Genomic DNA, 20,785 nt, shown 5'->3' with positions numbered 1-20,785 from the left:
TTATTCTGCGAACCCTCGTTTGATCATAATCTTTGATTCTACAATGACATTTATGGTAACTGGCGCGGCTTTGACGTTTGTTTCTTTTCTTCAGAAGAGGAGAAAGGAGGAAGAAAAGCGCCGACGTCACAAAGGGTCTCACACGTGTTGCTGCCTTCATGGCCAAATTGAAGCTCGGAAATACGACAAACTATTGACATTGGCGCATTTAATAACATCCCTTTAAAAGTTCCGAAATGCCAACATCAATTTTGGAGACAAACTAGCGATTTGCGTTATAACTTTTCTCCATGTGCTACATATACGTGAGAACTGGCGCTGGTGACGACAGAGACATCTGAGATTTACGATAGTACATAAAAGTATCAACACCCAAAGCAGGTTCCGTGAAGGGGAGGAGAGGATATTCATTTGCGCTTTGTCTCCCAACAACATCACTGTCTGTACAGTAGGGCAGACTTACTTTGCTATAATAAATTATTACCGAGGTGATTTAGCAACCGGGTAAAAATGCTCCAGTCTCTAGCCAGCAATTCTTGTGTGCGTTTGATACAGAATCATAAATCGACGTGGTATTTCGTATCTTTAATATTGGGCTACCTCCTTTATCTCATATTCGGCGCCGTCGTCTTCTCGTCGGTCGAACTACCGTACGAAGACCAACTGCGTCAGGAGCTGAGGGCCGTCAAAAAGCAGTTCCTCTTGGAAAATGAGTGTCTGTCCGAGGAGCGACTGGAGCGGTTTTTAAAGAAAGCCCTAGACGCCAGTAATTATGGGGTTTCTATTCTCAATAATGCCTCGGCTAACTGGAACTGGGACTTCACCTCTTCGCTGTTTTTCGCCAGCACGGTGCTGTCCACCACAGGTAGGTCACTGCTGTATGATGCTTTGTAGTCACTGTCCTCCAGGTGCGCAGCAGAATCTACGGAGTCATCCTCACGTAATATGTCTGTTTGACTTTAAGTACATCATACAGAACCCTTAAGTGTTGCCATGTTGGTAATAATAATAATAATAATTAATATATAGGCCCTATAGTAAAATGCATCTAATGTCAATTAATTATTATCTTCATTCAAATTTTGCATCTATTTTACAAAACAGAAAGCCACTTTAAGACAGAATTTGGCCTGTATTACAATTTTTGTCGTCTTCTTTTACCAAACACTTGGCAATTGCATTTTAAATGATAACATTTTTAAAGATGTGTCCTCCAATTTAGAACAGGAAATGTACGCTGTCATACTCCACATGGCTGCAGCAGTTATTTAAGGTTGCAACATACAATCCGAATGATATATCCTGTGGTAATAGTCGTCTGGGTTCATAACATTGTGATTTTATAGACTGATCTGTGTAATGCAGAACTCGGTCTAATCTCTTCCATTTTTATATTGATAAATTATTTTGACCTTTTGTTACTGGAAATTAGACACTCTTGGCTTGTAATGTGTGCACTACAGTTTTATTACAAAATGCACCTCACTTCAATAACTTAGGGTATTTTAAAAGCTACACCTCAGAAAAGCATGTAAAGCTTACGGTGTCGTACTTTTGCACCCACATTACAACATGGCTTCAAATCTGATCTCAAAAGAACATCAACCTAATCCTGTCTAAACCTCAACTTCATTTCGTAACTACTTATTTTCTCAAATAACAGTGTGTCTTAAACCTGTCACTGCTCATGTATTGTTGGCATTTTTTTTAGTTGACCTTCACTAGTATAAGATCTTCACGGCAAAACCTTGAGCAAAACTGTCACATTTTAACAGTCAGATGGTATTTATGCACACATTTAAAACAAAAAATATGCAATATTCCAACTGTTTTTCTTTCAAACAAACAAACAAAAAGACAGCAATAAGCCTTACCATTACTGCAATAATATATTAGTCGATTGCTTCTGGCAGGCAGAAAAGAAAACTGTTCACTTTCTCCTGGAATGTGAAAACTGTTCACATTCCAATCCTGTGGCTGAAGCTTCCTATCCAATCTGTCTGTGGTGAAATGTTTCTGTTGAGAATGGGAAAACTGGTCAGAGAAAAGGTTTGGAAACTCACAGAGTCACACCCATGGATACCGGAGGTGCCCATTGCTCACTGAATACATATGCAAGTTATCTACTGCCTGTATTTGGTTGACTCATGACCGTCCAAGAGCACAAGGGAGAGAGGGTGTCTTTTTGGTACATTAGAAATATTTCAAAGCAGAAAGTTTACCTTTCATTTGGAATCAGGACAGGAGAAATCCAGTTGATAGACAGTGCACAGCAACATGAGGGGGAGGGGCTGGTTTTGCATTACCATTATTTCTTCTGGCAGCCAGAAAAAAAAAAAAAGAAACATTCACTTTCTCCTTTGTCGTAATAGTAGGACTTTGTAATTCTTAAAAAAAAAGTTGGACCAAGTTAAATGAATATCCAAATAAAATTGTAAAAGGTGAGTTGCACATAAAGAGGAAAAAAAACTGACTTAGAGAAATATATTCTTGACAAGTGAAAAGTAAAATCCAGTGCTAAAGTACGAAGTCACAATGTCATACAAATTTATAAGGGTGCCATTAAATGTGTCCTAACAGGCCCAATATATCACTCTGACGTGTAGCAGTTATGACTACCTGGTAACTTCCTGGTTCTGGTTCCTTTCTGGATATGGTTTTATCTTACAGAAGAATAAACATTGGTGCAGCTGTGCACCAGTCGGACCTTTGAAACCAGAAAAGCTAAATGGAAGTGATTCTTCTCTTAAAGGACGATAACCCTTGGGGAGATTTTCAAAAAACACCCAAATCACTCTCAGGCTTCTAAAAAAAGATTTGATTCGGTTTAGTACATGAGTTTTCTTCTCACATGTGAAATCCTATTAATACTATCCTTACAGGTGTTAGGAAAATAAAATTAAAATATGCTAGTTTTTAAACTTAACCATATGTACAATATTACATAAAATCATCAGCGTTTTAAAATAAGAACATTGCGTTCCAAATTGCCTATATGTTACTTTAGGTTTAATGCAGGAATCTGTTTTTTTAATGAATCGCTCAGAAACAGATGCTAGGCAGTTCAGATAAAAAAAAAAAAACAGGATGGAAAAGACAAGTTCTGTCTGTTCACAATCAAATTCTTTGGTGATTGTCTAGGGGTAAGGAAGACTCTTAAAACCTGGAGAAAAACAAAACAAGGTCAAAGTGAAAAATAAATCTCTTTCTGACAACTAGGGTCTTTGTTCAAATGTTTAGAAAGGGAGGAACAGGAGAGATTCCAGATGTAGCTGACATGAGAAAATCCTGTTTGAAAATCCTGTGTGCTCTCTCTGACTCTTAATCACACTGGACCTTTGCACTTTCTCTCTCTTCATTTTTGGTTATTGAATAGGTCTCAAAGAAGGTGACGAAATCATTTAGACCATCCCATCTAGGTAATTTGAAATTGCTTAGAGGTTTAGAAGGAGAGGACATACCTTCAATGCATATATTAAAATTAGGACTACACCTCTTAATAAAAACCTCCACTTCACAGAAGCAAATCGAATTGCTTTGTTTGCAGCCGCACAAGCAGTTCCCAAAGGCGCCTTTGCTTTTTCTCTTATTTTTGTATTTTGTTCATTTTTCTATTTTTCTCAGGTAATTAATGCCTGTGTTATGGTTTGGACTTCTTGATGGTTTGGGTGTGATGCTGATCTGTTTTTCTATGCATTTAATTGTCTGAATAAAACCCTAGATATGTCCGAAGTTGAATGGCGACTGGTTGCTCTCTGTGTGGTTTCCACTTTGTACATGCGGAGCCCTGAATTTGGGTCACTAGAGGAACATTTTATTCCTCTAATTTAACACAGGTAAAAAAAAAAGTAGGTAAACAGATGTTCTATGAAAGGGCCTTAAGTTTAAACAAGATGGTGGGGAGAGTGCAGCCTTTTCCACAGCTCTCAGAAACTTAGACTGTTTGAGCAAAGGTTAACATTTTTTACAAGGCAGGAATTCAAATAGTTCGACTTAGAAAATAGGTACTGTGAAAAGGAAGTAAAGAAGAAGCCAAACCTGAAATAAATTGTTTCTAAGGGAACTGAAATTTTCTATGGTTCTTCATTCCAACCGTGCTGCTGAAACTTTCCACCCAACCTGTCTGACGTCAGATGCTTTTGTTGAGAATTAGAGAACTGGTCATAGAAAGAGTTTGTGAAACTTGCAGAATCAGACACCTGAAAACCTGAGGTGTTGCATTGCTGATTTTATTAAGTGCTCATTGAATACATATGTAAATGTATTATCTCCCTACCTTCTTCATATTGCTTCTTGAAAACTTGAAGGAATTGAATACTTTCCACCAAAACTATGTATCGGAACACAATTACTGGACACCGAAAATAAACTGTGCTCTCTTGTTGCTGAAGCAAACTTTTATGCTGATTAATATTCTTTGTTTCAACAGGTTACGGTCACACAGCACCGCTATCAGATGGCGGCAAGGCCTTCTGCATTATTTACTCCGTGATTGGCATCCCGTTTACCCTCCTCTTCCTCACTGCCGTTGTGCAAAGGATCATGGTCTTCAGCACCCGGCGGCCCATCACGTACATCCACACACGGTGGGGTCTGTCCAAGCAGCTTGTGGCCATTGTTCACGCCACCCTACTGGGCATGTTGGCCGTCTCGTGCTTCTTCCTCATCCCGGCGGCCATCTTCTCTGCTCTGGAGGAGAACTGGAACTTCCTGGAGTCCTTCTATTTCTGCTTCATTTCACTCAGCACCATTGGCCTCGGAGACTACGTACCCGGAGAAGCGGCCAATCAGAAGTTCAGGGAGCTGTACAAAGTGGGCATCACTGGTGAGTGCTGATGAGAGGGTGGTAGTGGTGTTGCATAGCTGATGCATCTGAAACTCTTAGTCCTCTGTTTTTGTATCAGTTGTAAAATGTAGAGTCATGATGCTGCCTTGATTATTATGTTAATCTGACTGATAACTAGTTTTTTTTTTTTTTTGTTTTTTTACTATTACTTTCAGTTTTATTCGGGTTTGTATTTTTAAACCACATAAATACTTTGATTTACCTCTAAGGCTTTTTATAGAAGAGAAGATACACTATAAAGGCCATTTTTACTTTACTTTTTTTTTTTTTTACAAAAAAGATAGTTTTGTTGTGTTATGTGGCACACTTGCAACAAAATAAACACGATTATTACATAAGAAATCACTCAACAGAATATCTTTTTTAAATAGAAAAATCCAGTCCTTGGACATGTCTAACCCAGTGTGGCGCCCATCAATTTGCCTGATCAAAAAAGAAAAGGGAAAAGATAGTATTTTGATGTATACTTGGACCAAGGCTGCACGGTATTAGAAAATCTTGCAAAGGTGATAATATTAGTAAATAATGCAACGATGACATCAGATGCAATATCTGCTTATTTTATTCTTTTCACTCCTTCTCCTCTGACCTTTAGCCTTTTGTGCAATGCAATTAGTGTCCAATGTGAGCATTTGCTGCCGTGAGACTCTGTCCAACCAGCTAAATATTACATTAGCATCATGATGCACCCACCGCCATGTTCGGTGTTCTCTTTGTGTCAAATTTAACGTTAGGAATTGTGCTGTAAAGTTCAAGTAAAGTAAAACTAAGCCCTTGTTTTCTTTTAACATCTTTTCAGTAATGAACTTGTAAGATAAATTCATCTTAATGGTAAATTGTAGAAAGGTGAATATTAATAAATGCAAAGTCTGGTTATGCTGTAAATGCATCCCAGAATCCTTAGCACCCTTAATGTTAAACCTTTTACCTGCAGTGATTCACTGATTGCTTCTTTGCTTGCATTGGGTGAATATAAAACCACTAAAATCCCATTCAAATTGAGTCGTATTACATAAAATATCTAGAGTGAAATACTTTCATTTTCTCAAGTTAGGCATGCAGGATGAAAAGTTCCATTTTATGACATCTAGATGATTTTATGATGGTGAGCTTCGACCTGCATACGTGGAAAGCAATCAACTAGGTCATCTTCTTGACCTGTGTGTGAAAGCCGCATTAATGACGTTCGTTCTCTGTTATATCACCATAAACATGCAGCAAGTACTAAAAACAGGGATCACAGACAAAATGAGTTATCAAAAAAACGACCAAATCAGAGGAAACAAAAAGCAAATATCACATTTAACACAGGACCAAATTGTCATTACTAAAGCATGAGTATAGAAGAGAGGTACAGGCTGACTTTTCATTAGTCTTGACCTGTCACCTACAAAGAGTGTGTTTTCTGTGGGTGAAATAGGTATGCTTATTTGTTCTATGTCAGTGCTACAATATTTTTCACATGTCATAAAAAAAGACCGATACAACTGAACATGAAAAAGTACTTAAAAGCAATTATAACAATTAAATAATGCTGATAAGTAGAGCTGTCACAGTCTCGTGCAAGTCATGTGTTACTGATATCAAAATATACCAATGTTCTAAGAAGTTACTTCCGCGAAACTGCTGTAAGATGCATAGATTAGCGATCAGAAATATTTCTGGTCCTTGAAAACACAGTCATGGAAACCAGCTCTTAGTGTGACACTGTTTTAAATACTATGCTTGGCAGGGCAAAATAGGTCATTGTTTTAAGCACCATCCAAAAACCTGATAAATTAATCACTTAACATCAACTTGTTACTCTGTAAAGAGAACAATAAGCTAAAGCTTACTGGCATCCTAGATCAAAATGATCTTACATGTGTTATAGAAATCATGTCTCTGCAATATTTATATTTTTTGCAGCTGTAGGAATAATTGCTACTTTTTTGTTTCAAATAAGAGCAGTTAGATATTTTAAATATTCGCATAAATATCACAATACCCTGCAATTGAGCAAAACTAAATTTAAGTGCTACTGCACTTTTTTTTTTTTTTTGCATGTTTGCTTGTTGCACCTTTTTACTAATTAGGGGTTGAAAAAAAAAACAATTTCATTTACATTAAGAATTTAGAAACAAGGTGTAGTATCTGGAATGTATGGTTATTCTCACATTTTTTCATGACAGCTGATGAGAATTTCTGCTGGAACCCACACAACTGCAGATTTCTAAACAAAATACAGTACACAGCTCATTAAAAGTGGCGAGTAGTTGCTGAGAAAGCAGCATCTGACATTTCCCTGTGTGTTTCAAACCATAACAAGATGGTGCTGCACTCAAACTGGGCCGTGGCCTACTGGAGGCATTGAGGCATGGCCCGCATTTTCCAGGTGACTCGCACAGCTTGCTGTCAGTGGCCCTGTTAGGGGCTAATAGTGCCTTGAATAAAACTCAGTTTGAGAGCGCGGAGTCTTGACAAGCTGTGGGTGTGCACGAATGCCAAGAGCTGCTGTAGTGAACAGCCTCCGACATGTGTGACGTGGGTGTGTGGCGCGCAGCAGCCAGAGAGGTGACGTCAGTCAGCAGGAACAATGTGTCAGTCTGTAGGAGGAGGAGAAGTCTCCAACAGAACGCACTTGTTTGCAAAAAATAACATCAGCTGTACAACTTCCTTTAGGCAAAACGAGTGTAGGAAGTGACATCACCTGTATTTGCATAAGCACTATGTGACCCTGGATTAAAACGGTTTTGTTTTGTTGCTGCCTGTGCTGACAAGCAGTCAGTGCTTTCTCAATCAGATACAGACATCAGGCCAACAAGAAACTCTCACAAGGATACAGTTGTTGATGAATCGACAGATTTTTCAAACTTTAAGTTCAGTAATGTTAATACAGATGTATTCAATGCCTAAACACACCTGAAAACAGACTTAGGGCATAGTCTGTAGACTGTCAAGAAAGGCACACCCTTGCGTCCTAATGTCATGGATAGCTAACTACTGCCCTCTTGTGGTAGTGTAAAAAGTAACAGATTTTGGGAATGTTGAAACATGCAAATCTCGCTTCGACGCTTCTTACTCTAATTACTTGTTGTAATTACTTCTTGCGTTTCTCTCCCCAGTTTACCTCATTCTGGGTCTGATAGTCATGCTGGTGGTGCTGGAGACCTTCTGTGAGCTGCAGCAGCTGAAGCAGCTCAGGAAGATGTTCTACCTGAAGAAGGAGAAGCCCCAGGACCGCCTCGCCATTTTGGAGCATGACCACCTCTCCTTCACCACCGTGTCTGACAACACAGGCGGCAAGAACGAGGACAAAGCCAAGACGTTTGTCAGCGTCCCGACTCTGGTCTCTCCCAATGATGATCCAATGATCCAGTAAAAAAACAAAAAAACAATGACCACAAAGGATAATGGAGGGGAATAAAAACAAGGAGATTAACTCATAGTAGAAGACAGCATGAGTAAGAACCAATCATGGCTTTAGGTAAATTGTAGTCAAAGCTAAAATCGTTTAGGTCTGCAGAGATCAAGCAAACAATGCCAACTACGAAACCACAAAACTGACAGTAGAGATAGTGTTATGCAGCAGAGAGTTTATCTACATAATAAAAGTGAAATTAATATTTTAACAGCAGCTATAAATACAAAGTCAGTGATAAAAGGAAAGTCCTCTGCTGTATTTATGACTCACAAAAGCTAAGCGCCTTTAAAAGCTACATTATTTATGGTACACTTAGGAATATTTGATGAAGTAATTCGTCTCTTACGACTAACTCGAAGACGGAAAACCTTCCGCCACAAATTAGGACATAAGTATGTATGTCTTTTAAATGGAGTTTTTTAGACAGGTCTTTGTACATAATCGGGAGAATGTTTTAAATGTAGGGTATGAAGTCAAAGCAGAACTTTACCTGATATCTAAACAACAATTGCTGATGCTGTATCGTGGCCTGTTTTGATTCTTTTCGATTTTGGGGCATTTTTTTTTATTTCTCTGATTGTAAGCTGCTGAAACAGAGAGCTTTACAGACCCTTTATAGATGTCAGTATTCATTTAATTATTGATTTTTAAAATAAAAAAATGTGAGTCGCGCAATTGATTCAAAGAGTTACATAAGGACTGGTTTATCAGTTTTATTTGCCGTAAATTTGCTATTGATCAAAAGGTAGCGGAATATGTTTAAAAATGTAACTTGGGGAGCTGCTATGTAAGAATATCGTTCATATTTCGAGGCATTTCTGGGTCTTCCTTACAGTGGCGTTAAGTGTTTTGTGCAACCTCATTGCAGCGCTGTTCTCAAAATTGCTCATGTGTAAAGCGGTGCAAGTCACTGATCCATCTGAACGCTTTAATGCGCGCTTGACTGTGTGTACAAAAAGGACGCCGAGGTTTGTCGAGCTTGCTGAGGGAGTTGCAGGAAGTTAGGTTTGCACATGAGCAACATTCATTCGGCATTCACACACTTTGAAAGATTCTGTTTAATAAAAGGGATTTGAACTGTAGATTTTACTGTATTTGTAACATTTGAATGTAGAAACGCCTGCTTTTTGTTTATGACTTGAGAAACGTTTACAAATTGCTTTGAATGGCAGAATTACTGTACCAGAAATGGCACCTTTGAAAACTTGAAATCCGTCGTGGGGCAGCAGCTCTAATTACTCGCCGCGGCAGTTTTGCTTCAATGCTTCACATATAACAAAGGCCTTTGTTTGATTCTAAAACAATTCTGGCACCTCGTCATCCATCCTCAGATTTTTAGCTTCTTGTTGACAGAGTTAGTCTTTTCATGCACCTGTCCTGACGTTAGCAGAAAAATAGATGCATTTACAGAGAGTTTCAGTGCTATTTTTGTCATGGTGAGGAGTTTTGTTTCATCTCATATCACTCCCTGGTTTTAAGCTCTTGAATGTAATGTATTTATCTTTTTTTTCCTCTATGTGAAGAATTGTCAGTTCAGTTTTCTTGCTGGAAGTGGAATTTATTTTTAGATGTCTTCTAAATTTAATCTTCAAAATGTTATCATTTGAGTTTCTTTCTGAGTTTTGACTGCAGTGTTTAAAGGGATATGACTGTAATTGCTATCCGGATTAGTTACTGTTTCTCACAGATTGCATCAGCGGGAATCGACATTCTAATTATGATGTAATGCTGCATCGGTGCTTGCTGTCAGGTGTATAAGCACGCTTTGCAACAATTGGAGTTATTTTCTCGCTTGGGGCAGAGTGATGAACTTCTTGCATTGCTTTTTCGGGTGAAGGAGAAACAACCTGAGGGGCTCTGGTAACTTTTCTGCCGTAAACCATATTAAGGTTGAAAATGTTCCCATCAAGTTTCAGTTGTCTTTGCAATAACTGCTTTTTGAGTCAGTATGTTACGTTTTCTGTTAGTTTGAAAATGTGCCTGGCTTTTTCTGAACTCCATTCATTCCATTTAATGTTTTTCTGATGAAGGTTTAAATTTTTTTTCTTACCATTCTGGGCCTTTGTGAACTACTGTGAAAGATTGGCTGTCTGCTGAGTAGAAAAACTTACATTTTGTAACTCTAGTCTCTTTTACTGTATAATGTCTGTCTGTAGCTACATTTCTAGCTCAATGTTTGTTAATGTCTTGGATCTTTCAAAGTTGTTGTTGGCATATACTTTGACTAGAAGGCAAGAAGGGAATGAAATTTCAGTTTCTATCAGGGATTAAACATCATGTGAATGATTCCAGATGGAAACCCTGAGTTTTTATTTATGCTGAGAAAACTGACACGTTTGGAATATTTGCAACCATGAGCTTTTGTACATATTTTTTCAGTCGATGTCAGTGATACTGTATATTCAAATGCACAGTTAAGTATTATACTGTTACAATGTTAATCATTCAAAACAAGACTGTCACTGGATCCCAGAGAATCATTTCAGCATAAGAAAATACACTGTAAAATGTAAAAAAAAAAAAATTGTTCATGTGTCTGAAATAAAATGTTGGATTAAAATAACCTGAGTATTTCTTGAATCTGTAAATCTTGAAAATTTAGAATGTCCTTCAAAAATGGAATTAAATCTAAAAAGTGCAAGACATAATATAATTACACAGAATAATACTTCAACAGCTTCAGTGAATTTTAGTGGTTATCACTTACAGCTAATAAAACCAAATGTTCAGTTTCTGAGAGATTAAAAATTACAACTTTACATATGACAAATCATATTTTTGATGATGTTATGAACTCCACAATCACGAAGAACACTATTGACATCATCCACAACAAATTATTACACCAAAAAATTATTAAAATATAAGTTGGATGATTGCTGAATTCTGTCTGCTTGCACAATACTGGAAAGTTGAGTGGAAGGAAAAAACTTAGAAGAGAGGTTAGCACAGCCAACGGATTATTAAAAGAAACCCCAAATCAAGTGCTTTTATTGTACACTACACAGTGATGCTTTCACATAAACAGAACTAAAAGTACATTTTTATTAGTCATATGTAAAGTTGTTTTTTTCTTTTAGGGTGCTTGGGGGAGGGGGGGGGTGACATACTTTTGAGATTTCACTACATGTAAGTCACAATCATCAAAACAGACCTAAATAAACACCTCAATAAAATATGCCACTCTGTGTCTAATAAATTTGTTAATTATGAGTTTTAATTTTTCAGAATTTAATTACTGTTATAAATCAACTTTCAAACACATCCAAGTGCCTTCAGATTCTCCAATATTTATTCGTCTTCTCTCCCAAGCTTCCACCATATGGTAAGAAGATGGAGACACTGGCTGATCATGTGTTAACTCAGTGGAAATGTGGTCTGATTGCAGTGTCAGCTCGTAGACACACGTGAGATTACATAACTTGAATTTACCAGAAAATGTAGGAAAGATGAAGAAGGCTGAAACACAATCTAATCTACGCACAAGTGTCAACTGAAATGAAAGAAAATAAAGCATGAATAATGATAATGAAAGTGATTATCTGCAGAGACTTGCTAAGAAAATACCCTGCTACTTAGATGAATTGCTTAAGCCTCTCGTCTCTTTGATTTCCAAAAAGAAGGTGGAGGTTCAGAATATCTTTGTGCAGTAATTGGAGAGCTCAAACATCCCAGTCAGTAATTAACTAGAAGATATTTTGTTTTTCCCTACAGCATTAAAAGAAGATCAGACACAGTTCTTGATAAGGCTGTTCAAAAATAGTCGAGAAAGAACTAAATTGGCACTCAAGAGAAACTAGCATGAACAGAAAACACAATTAAACTTAATACATTTAAAGAAAATCATGGTTTTTGATCTCGAGTCATGCTCATCACTCACCTAAACACAGAATTTATTGTGTTTTGCAGCTCCAGGGGCACACTGTGTCGAACTCAGGGAAGTAAATTTAATAGTGCAGCGCTTTTGTTTTATTCAGAAGCTGTATTTCTTATCGCAGAAGAACTGTGATTACCTCTGACATGCAGGCACTTCTCCCCGCAGAGCCACTGAGCCGACGTCCATATTGTCAGGTTTTATGGGGGGGGAGCAGCTCAGACGCTTGCTAGCAGCAAGTAATTTTATTGGATGCATGTAGTGAAACAACAATTACCAGTAATTGGAAATAACTGTAAGAAACGTTGCCAGGTCGTTCAACGTACAAATGGACAATGTTCAGAACCGGCACAAGGGCTGCCACATTTGTTTATTTCCAGCAACAAATAACAATATGATCAGAGCAAAAATAATTTCCTGCTATTTTCTATTTTCATTACTCACAGGCTTTCCTCGGTACAACTCCAAGCTAATCTGTGATTATGTCCCTGTGTGTATGTTTGGAACAAAGTGGTTCGTTGTTATGTGACAAAATGAGAAAAGGTTCAAGGGGAATGAATATTTTTCCGATGCTCTGTATAGCTCAAATATCTGCAGTTGAAGTCAAAACTTCTTTTTATGCTTTCAGTGTTACAGTATTCCAACACAAACACAGACAATCGGCACAGTTACGACTGAGCTGTTGGTCTGAAACGTTACAGACTGATTCATCTCATCTACTGAGGAAAAAAACATCGAGAGCTCATCGTTGTTAATGTTGCTTCGTCATCTTTCCGGTTGATGTGAGTCCTATAAGCCGTCCTGAAGAAACACTTAAACACCACAAACTGCCCCGAAAGGAATAAAATATTACACCCCACGATTTTGAGATTCATTAAGGATCCTTGTTGTGGGTTATAAAACAGTCTGCAGCTCAGATTAAACATGAGCTCATCCATAAATAGATGAATCAAGCGCTGCTCCTGTGCCTCAGAGAGAAGGAAGCACACCTTATAGAATGATGCACAGAAAACTCTCGGTTGCTCATATCACCCCTCACGAATGGCAGCACTCTGTCTCTGGGGTCATTCAGGACAGGGGGGTTGAGTTGGTGCACAGCGACAACTGGCATCTACTCTATAGCACGGTTTTCTGATGGTGGAGCAGCTCTATTTATATCCACACACACACGCATACACACACACACACACGCGCGCGCGCGCGCACACGCATACAGGGGGACTATCTGAATGCAGGAGGCCTGAAGCACAAACGCTCCCCTCAGCCAACTCTGTAACTGCTCTCATGTGAAAAATTTGTGCTCTTGTTGCAAGAGCGAAATTAGGTTCCAGTTTTCTAAGCAATATCGCAGATCAACTTTTGTCTGCACAGAAAGAACAATGCAGTGTGGTTGTGCTTAGGGTTTGAAATTGATAGATTTGGATTGCAGCACCAAACAGTTTGTAGAAAATCCATACACACTGCCCCAGTTCACTGTCTGCTGAATGTATACGAGGAAGGACAAACTGACAGGACAGAAAAAGAGGAGAAAGCAGGGAGAGGTAAATGGAGGCTGCAGCCACAGGCATTTACTCTCTCAGAACCATTTTGCACTCAGAGCTCTTTCTCTGCAATGTGGCTGATGTTTTCAGCACATATCAACCCATGAAGCCAGCTCTCATTGTGTCTTTATTCCCTCCCCATACCCTCAAAACGAAAAAAAAGAAAGAGCTGAATTAAAAGCCTGTTTTTTTACCTGCAAATTAATGAATCTCAAGTGGGATTGCAACACAGAAGGCACGTTGTGCATTCCTCTGTGTTTTCCACCTTGTCATGTCGCAGAGTTAAAATGAGATCTGAGACTAATCAAAAAGGTTGTGTGAGATGCAACCTAGCAATGCGAGAACAGAAAGAAAACGCTGAGCGCACTAATGAGATGACAGAAGGCGCAATTTCACAACTGGAGTCAAATCAAACGACGACGCTAGCCGGGGACAGTATTGGCCAATTGTCATGTGTGTTAAGCATCAAAGAGCCTTAAAATAATTAGGAACGTCAAGTCTACGTAGTGCGCAGCTTTGAGCAGATCAATGGTTCAACAAACACGTGATGAGTAAATATACAAGAAAACATATAGTTTATTGGTTATAATGCTGGCAAATTGGCAAACGATAAAAAAACAAACACAAGATGCATAAATTGTCTAAAATAAAACTGAGGGTGTAGGTGTTTCTTTTCCTCTGTTTCTTTTATTTTTTCTTTTTCTTGATCATGCGTCTTGTCATGGTATATCCAGCATACCATATACAGAAACTAGCTGCCTGCTTCACTCTTATAAAAGGATGTCCATCTACTTTTACTAGATCATACCGAGTAGACTTTGTCTTTCACGTGACAAACCGGCATCCATAAACCATTCTCTTTGAAGTACAGTCAGCTAAGGAGCACATCTGAAGCCAAATTTCAGAAATGTCTTTTAATATTTATAGACAACAGGGACATGCGGCTTGGCAGCTCAGTGAGGCTTAATCACTAATTCTTTGCCTGATTTGTTTGTCAGCAAATGAAAAGGATTCCCCCCCCCCAAAAAAAAAACAACAAAAAAAAAAACATCTAATAACAGACAATAATAGAAATTAGGTCAGTTCAGGATTGTCAAGGAATAAAAAAAAAAAAAAAAAAGATGCCAATTGTTTGGCTTTTAACGAAAACTGCTTCACTATGTTTACACCTAAAGCAAGACCTGGACCACTCGGGGATTTCGCTTTCTGCTCTCCAGTCAGTTGTACAAACGATGATGGATGAAAAACACATGTAGCCTACAGGAAATCAGAAAAGCCGTGGAGACCACAGGATGCTACATTCACAAAGGTTAGAGTTTTCTGTGGCTGGAAGAACATTTTAACAGGCAGCAGAGGAGCAGCAGAGGAGGTCGGATTTGTCTCTCTGGGCTTACAGCAAGAAACTGCCCGTTTTGACTGTATAATAAAGAAAAATACATGTAACACTATTACATGCTCAAATGCATCAGAGGAATTTGACTTTTTTTTTTTTTTTCTGGCTCAGAGTTTCCATTCTGCTATTGTGGAGACCAATCAGCAGTGACTGTCACACTGTTTCCAAGCGGAGAGAGCTTCATCAAATATTAATGATGCTAAGAGACAGGGTCTGCACCATCTTATGTAAAAATGTCTTAAAGACTGGTTGCAACACTATATAATAAATAATGGAAACGATTGACACAACAGATTAATGTTGAAAAAGGACGGTATTTGTTTCTGACTCAGCACTGCAGTTTATGTTGAAACAGGGTATAACCAAAAGCGAAAAAGCATAAAGGTATAGCATAATAAAAAGTAAAAGTTGACAACTATTGCATCACACGTTAGCAGCAGAGGTTTTGGGCTAATTTACATAAATATTGGTGGAGATATATATCGCTGAAAGATTTCAAAAGTTATCACATCTGATTGACATATCAGTGGAAAAATAAGGGAGATTTCAGAGGGGTAGATATATAATTGATGCATCAATAACACCAGTGTTTTGTTAATTTATTATTATTCTTTATCCTGATTATTGTGGCGAGGGATCAAGGCCTAATCCAGCGGTCACCGAACAAGATTTAGGATCAATTTTGGGGGCTTTGAAAGTCCATCCCACGGTCTTTCGTTTTAAGCTTCTAAATTTTCCTGAAGAAAAGACAAATGCTTAAATAAAACACTCAAATTAAATGTTGAAATGTGAGGAAAAACAGGATTTGCTTTGAAGAAATGCAAGTTGGTAATATTGTCTGTAAAAACTAATTAATTAGCAAAAAAATAGGTTACTAAATGGTTTACCTAAACTAGAATAAATCCTTAAAATAAAAATCCTCAAATAAAAACTAAAAATATGTCTAACATTGCCAAGAAAATAATTGCTTTGCCAAATAAGCTTTAAAAAAAAAAAAAATTAGCCAGCTTATGTAAATGTTACACCCCAATAATAGTGCCAGGATATGATTAAATAAAAACCTAAAAAGTGTGACATGGATTTATATTCAGCACCTTTACTCTGATATCCCCAATCTCAATCCAAAATATGGTCGTTGTTGTTGCTATTCATAAAGTCTGACTGTTTTGCAAAGACTATTCAGTTTCCAACTGATAGAGAAATGCCAGACATACTTAAATCTCTTACTGCAGGGAAAGCTGATGTTGGGTTGTTTGAGCTGGTTTGGGGTTTTGTAATTTCTACGTTCCTCAGTTCCCTTTATTTTATTAGACCAGGCATGTTTCTGTTTTACTTTGGTTCAGTCCTGTCTTCTAGATTCTAGTTTATTAGATTTATTTCTTGTGTCTAGTCCTTTCTTAGTTTAGTCCTGCTTCTTATGTTTGATCATTCTTCAGTGTTAGAGTCAGTGTGCCTTAACTCACCCCGCTGTGTCACTTCCTCTTTCTCTCTCTTCTCTCACACCTGCAACCTGTTAAGCTCATCAGCTCAGGTCTTTTGTTCCAGCATTCACTCTCACAGTTTTCAAACTCTTCTCCTGCTCCCACATCTTGCTGGTTCCACCAGTTAAATCCTGTCCATTCCTGTTTCCCCCCACAGTTATGCTTCATGTTCCAGTTATGTTTAGTTTTTGTTTTTTGTTTTTGTCATATCCTGGCTGCTTGTAAGTTTTTTTTGTTTTTCCATCATTATTTTAATTAAACCTTCACTATCAATTCTCTCTCTGCCTATGGGTCCACTTCAATCACTGTGCAACATCACGGTTTTTGCTAAGTGTTGACTCACAGGTGCTGACTACAAATGCATACCACATCATAATTAATTACTACTTTGTGCTGACCTATCATATAAAATCCCAATAAAACACATCAAAGTTTATTACTGAATGACAAAACTACAAGAAGTGTGAATCTTCTTGCAGACAATCCTGCAGGTCTCTTATTGACACGTGGGTCTGAAATGTTTAGGATACCTGTTTTTGTCACCAACCAGCTGATGCATCCCAGTATTAAGAAATTATGTAGTTATTGACACCTATCAACTAGACTGCAGCATGTTGTACAGTCCACCAGGTAAGGCTACAAAGCATCATAACAGTCCAACTGTTGTAGCTAATATTGCTGTTTGGATCATCCCTTCAGTAATCATTTCATGTTTCTTGGCCGTGGGCTTTGGTCCTTGCTTCATCTTTCATCCATATTTAGAAAGGAGTGCATTGCCCTGTAGATTGAGGGCACCAATTAGATCTCTCTGAGAGGTCTGCCGAAGTGGAACATGGTGTGCTGGATAGCAGCGGATGACTTGAATACACGAGTACTCCTTTAGAACCGCTGTTTTGATATGTATGAGCTGTGTCTCCCTTTAAGGCGAGGCACAGTTCAATCTTGAATTTATGTTGGCAGACAGGAACGTCCTGATGGGACGAATCAATCTGATTTTGGCCGAGCTGTGAAGCTGGGGAGCTGCGTTATTTAAGATGAACTTGAGCCTCTCCTCCCGACCAGTGTCGATGTGAGACGTTGACCAGCTTATTGATGACTAAACATCTTCTTTTTTTTCCGCTTGACTAAGCACAGCTCACCCCAACACACACACACACACACACACACACACACACACACACACGCACACGCACGCACACACACACACACACCCCCACACACACATCTGCAGCATTTACCAAATACACCTTAACCCCTATGGAGTTGGCCACTGATCAATGTAGAACCTGTCTCCTAAAAAGAGTCACGGCTCTGCAGTCAGGAGCTCACACATTGCAGCAATGCAGGGAGTGGACCACAGACCGGGGAGACATGGAAAACACCCCTCAATTCACGCAAGGTAGATTTCTCCTACAACATACTTTTTGATATGCATGGTTTCTTCAGATTTATCTAAAAAAAAAAATGAAAGAAACACAGAGGCTTTGCTAAAATTGATAAAATAAGGTTAGAATAAAATGCATATTACATTTGGGCTTGTTACCTTTTCGGGAGCAAACTGCATATTTATGAAGAGGTTTTTGTCCGTCGAGATGTTAAAAACAAGAGCACACACTAAGTGCACTGTTATTATTGCACAACTTACCCCTCTGATAACAGTCAAAGTGAAGCTGATAAAACCACCCAAAGTGAGCATAATTGCTCCATTTCTAGTAGCTCTGATGAGATGCAATCAGCCGGAGCAGTCGCGTTTGATTCTGCTGTACTGGACAGACAGTTTTCGACTGTCTCAGAGTTTGGATCAGAAAATATAGAGAATAACTAAACAAGAAAACTTTCAGCTTCTGGTGTTGTGTTGAAATGCTGCTGGTGTCCCTAGGTGATGCAAGCTGGGAATGACTGAACAGAGGGAAACCCTGAGGCTCTTCATGCTGGAGAAAGTTGTCTGCTAACTGAGCTGGTTTGATTCACTTCTGTGCTAGAGAATATTTTGAACATTTGAAATGTTTATGGTATAATTCTCCCCAAGGTGGATACTGCATATATATATATATATATATATATATATATATATATATATATATATATATATATATATATATATATAGCTACTTTAATTTTCTGTTGAACCTAACTTATGGATTTTGTTAATGGGAGAAGTGTTAGTTGCATTGCTAATTTAATACAAGACAATTGCTTGTTTTTTTTTTATTATTATTTGCTAAACAATTCTAGCCAAGCCCTTCTTTTGAAGTTAATTTCTGACTTTTGAAAATTAACATAGATAGGCCCCCCTTGAGTGAGATGCTTTCTTGTCTTTCCCACTGCATATTACAAGAATTTCTTGCATGCTTCATAGTTCTTTGACACTTTGATGAACAAAAATCAAACGAATCGTTTAGTTAGATTGTAGTTGGTGTTTCTTTTAAATAAATAAATAAATAAAATGAAAATAAAAAAAACTTGTGAGTTCATTCTGTTGTGACAAAACAAAAGGATTTACTTTGACGCCCTTTACACGTTTAGAATTTAAAAAGGAAGTCAGAGCTACTGTACACCTTATTTGGATCAGAGCTGGTACAGATCGGTAATCATGGTGGAAGAGTGATCTTCCATCATATTCCTGGCTATCCGGGAGATGACGCTGTTGCCGTGCCGCCGTCAAGGCGCGCGCGCAGCGGCAGGCATCCAGAGCAGCGCGCATCCAGTTAGTTGAAGCAGTCTGCGCTGTAGTGGCCAGGCATATGCTCGAGGAGATGAGCAGAAGACGGACGATGGTGCTCTTGCCTGTTTCCGCCAGCCTGGATGAGGTTTTAGGTTATCTGTAATCGTGCGCTGCTGTGCGTCGCCCCCTCTCACCTCCGGAGGATGTTCGGCGACAGAGAGGGCACTGTGTGGGACCGGGTCGGACTGCCACACCGGGACTGCATGTGCTACCTTGGACCTCCGACCACTCTTTTGCCTATGTAAGACATCTTAACTTTATATAAAAAAAAAAAACGCTCTGGGGGAAGCGGGAGAACCTGTTGCGCTTTTGATTTCACCTGTGCGCATGGAAAGTTGACTTTACGCGTTGAGCTGCTTTATAGCTGAATTTTGCACTTATGCGTGATGGGTGTTTTAAATGCAAATAAGTAGTTAAACTTACGTGGTACTTACATTTGAATAGATTTCCAGACTGGGTCTGTAAAAGCTGCTTTACTGTCACATGACAATGGTTTTATAACAGCTCAGGGGCTGACAGATCAACGCGAGCCTCATTGTTGGGTTGTTGCCTTTTCCTTTTATTCCACCTGGTGCTTATTTGCTACCAAGTAGGCAACTTATCTTCTCTGCATGTAGACCTAACTCTGGATAAGCTCACGCCTATAGTGCGCGCAGTTTTTGTGGTCCAGTGCCCACTGGACGCCCTGAGATGTCACTGGAGTTGCTTCTCCATCTCTGCAAATCACTCATGATCGATTCATTAGCTACACACTCAGATAAGCCTATAATAAGAGATGCACTGCGCGTCGTATACAATTGCAGGACCAGTCACTTTGGTTTAGTGTCATTCACTCACTGCTGCTGTGCGGACCACTGAGAGATGATGATGATCGTGACTTCTCTACGGTACAAGGGAGGCGCTACGGGGGCCCTCGACGCCCAGATCTGTGGGACACGCAACACCAGCCTCCCTGGTTTAGCCTCCTATTTCACCAGGTCAAATTTTATCTGCTCCCCTTCCCTTTACCAAGCGGCCTCGCTCGGTCTGATAACATTGTCAGCCCCCTTTTGTTTTCTCTTCCCAGCGGGATGCGCAAGTCGCCCGACGTGAGCCCCAGAAGGCTTTCGGACATCAGCCCTCAGCTCAGACAGCTCAAGTACCTGGTGGTGGACGAGGCCATCAAGGAGGACCTCAAGTCCTCGCGCTCAGTGGAGGACATCAACAGCGCGTCCATAGAGGAGCGGATATTGCGGATCACCGGCTACTATGGATACCAGCCGTGGAGTACGAGCTACAAGAGTAAGTCTGCAAACTTGGATGTCTTTATCGGTTTGATCTCTTGATGACAAGTTGATGTGAAGTTTTAATAAGAATACAGGCATATACACTAAAAAAAAAGCCTCATGCACAATTGACAGCTTTCCTCGTGTATTTAACCAGAATACTTTAAATAAAGACATTTTGAAAGCTATTCAAGATTAGCATTCAAATTATTACAATTTTAATCAAGCAAATACGTTTAATTCTGGGTAAGTTCAGT

General features: G+C 38.9%; 1 protein-coding gene across 1 annotated transcript; it reads left to right on the top strand.

The window, feature by feature from the left end:
- Window positions 1-402: 402 nt before the first annotated feature.
- Window positions 403-10,812, top strand: kcnk1b (potassium channel, subfamily K, member 1b). Its single transcript, XM_014983156.2, has 3 exons — window positions 403-865; window positions 4,430-4,825; window positions 7,951-10,812. The coding sequence occupies exons 1-3, from the start codon at window positions 511-513 to the stop codon at window positions 8,205-8,207; spliced, it is 1,008 nt and encodes a 335-aa protein (XP_014838642.2). The 5' UTR covers window positions 403-510; the 3' UTR covers window positions 8,208-10,812.
- Window positions 10,813-20,785: the final 9,973 nt, after the last annotated feature.

This window comes from Poecilia mexicana, unplaced genomic scaffold, assembly GCF_051168715.1.
Source record: "Poecilia mexicana isolate PSO_F unplaced genomic scaffold, ASM5116871v1 scaffold_15, whole genome shotgun sequence".
Classification (NCBI taxonomy): domain Eukaryota; kingdom Metazoa; phylum Chordata; class Actinopteri; order Cyprinodontiformes; family Poeciliidae; genus Poecilia; species Poecilia mexicana.
This window is presented reverse-complemented; position numbering and strand designations above follow the sequence as displayed.

What these genes read in the sequence shown, in the direction of transcription:
- kcnk1b (XM_014983156.2), top strand. Translation starts at nt 511, where the DNA reads ATGCTCCAGTCTCTAGCCAGCAATTCTTGTGTGCGTTTGATACAGAAT. An exon ending in CACGGTGCTGTCCACCACAG is followed by an intron (nt 866 to 4,429) that starts GTAGGTCACTGC and finishes TTGTTTCAACAG; the next exon opens with GTTACGGTCACACAGCACCG. An exon ending in GTACAAAGTGGGCATCACTG is followed by an intron (nt 4,826 to 7,950) that starts GTGAGTGCTGAT and finishes TTCTCTCCCCAG; the next exon opens with TTTACCTCATTCTGGGTCTG.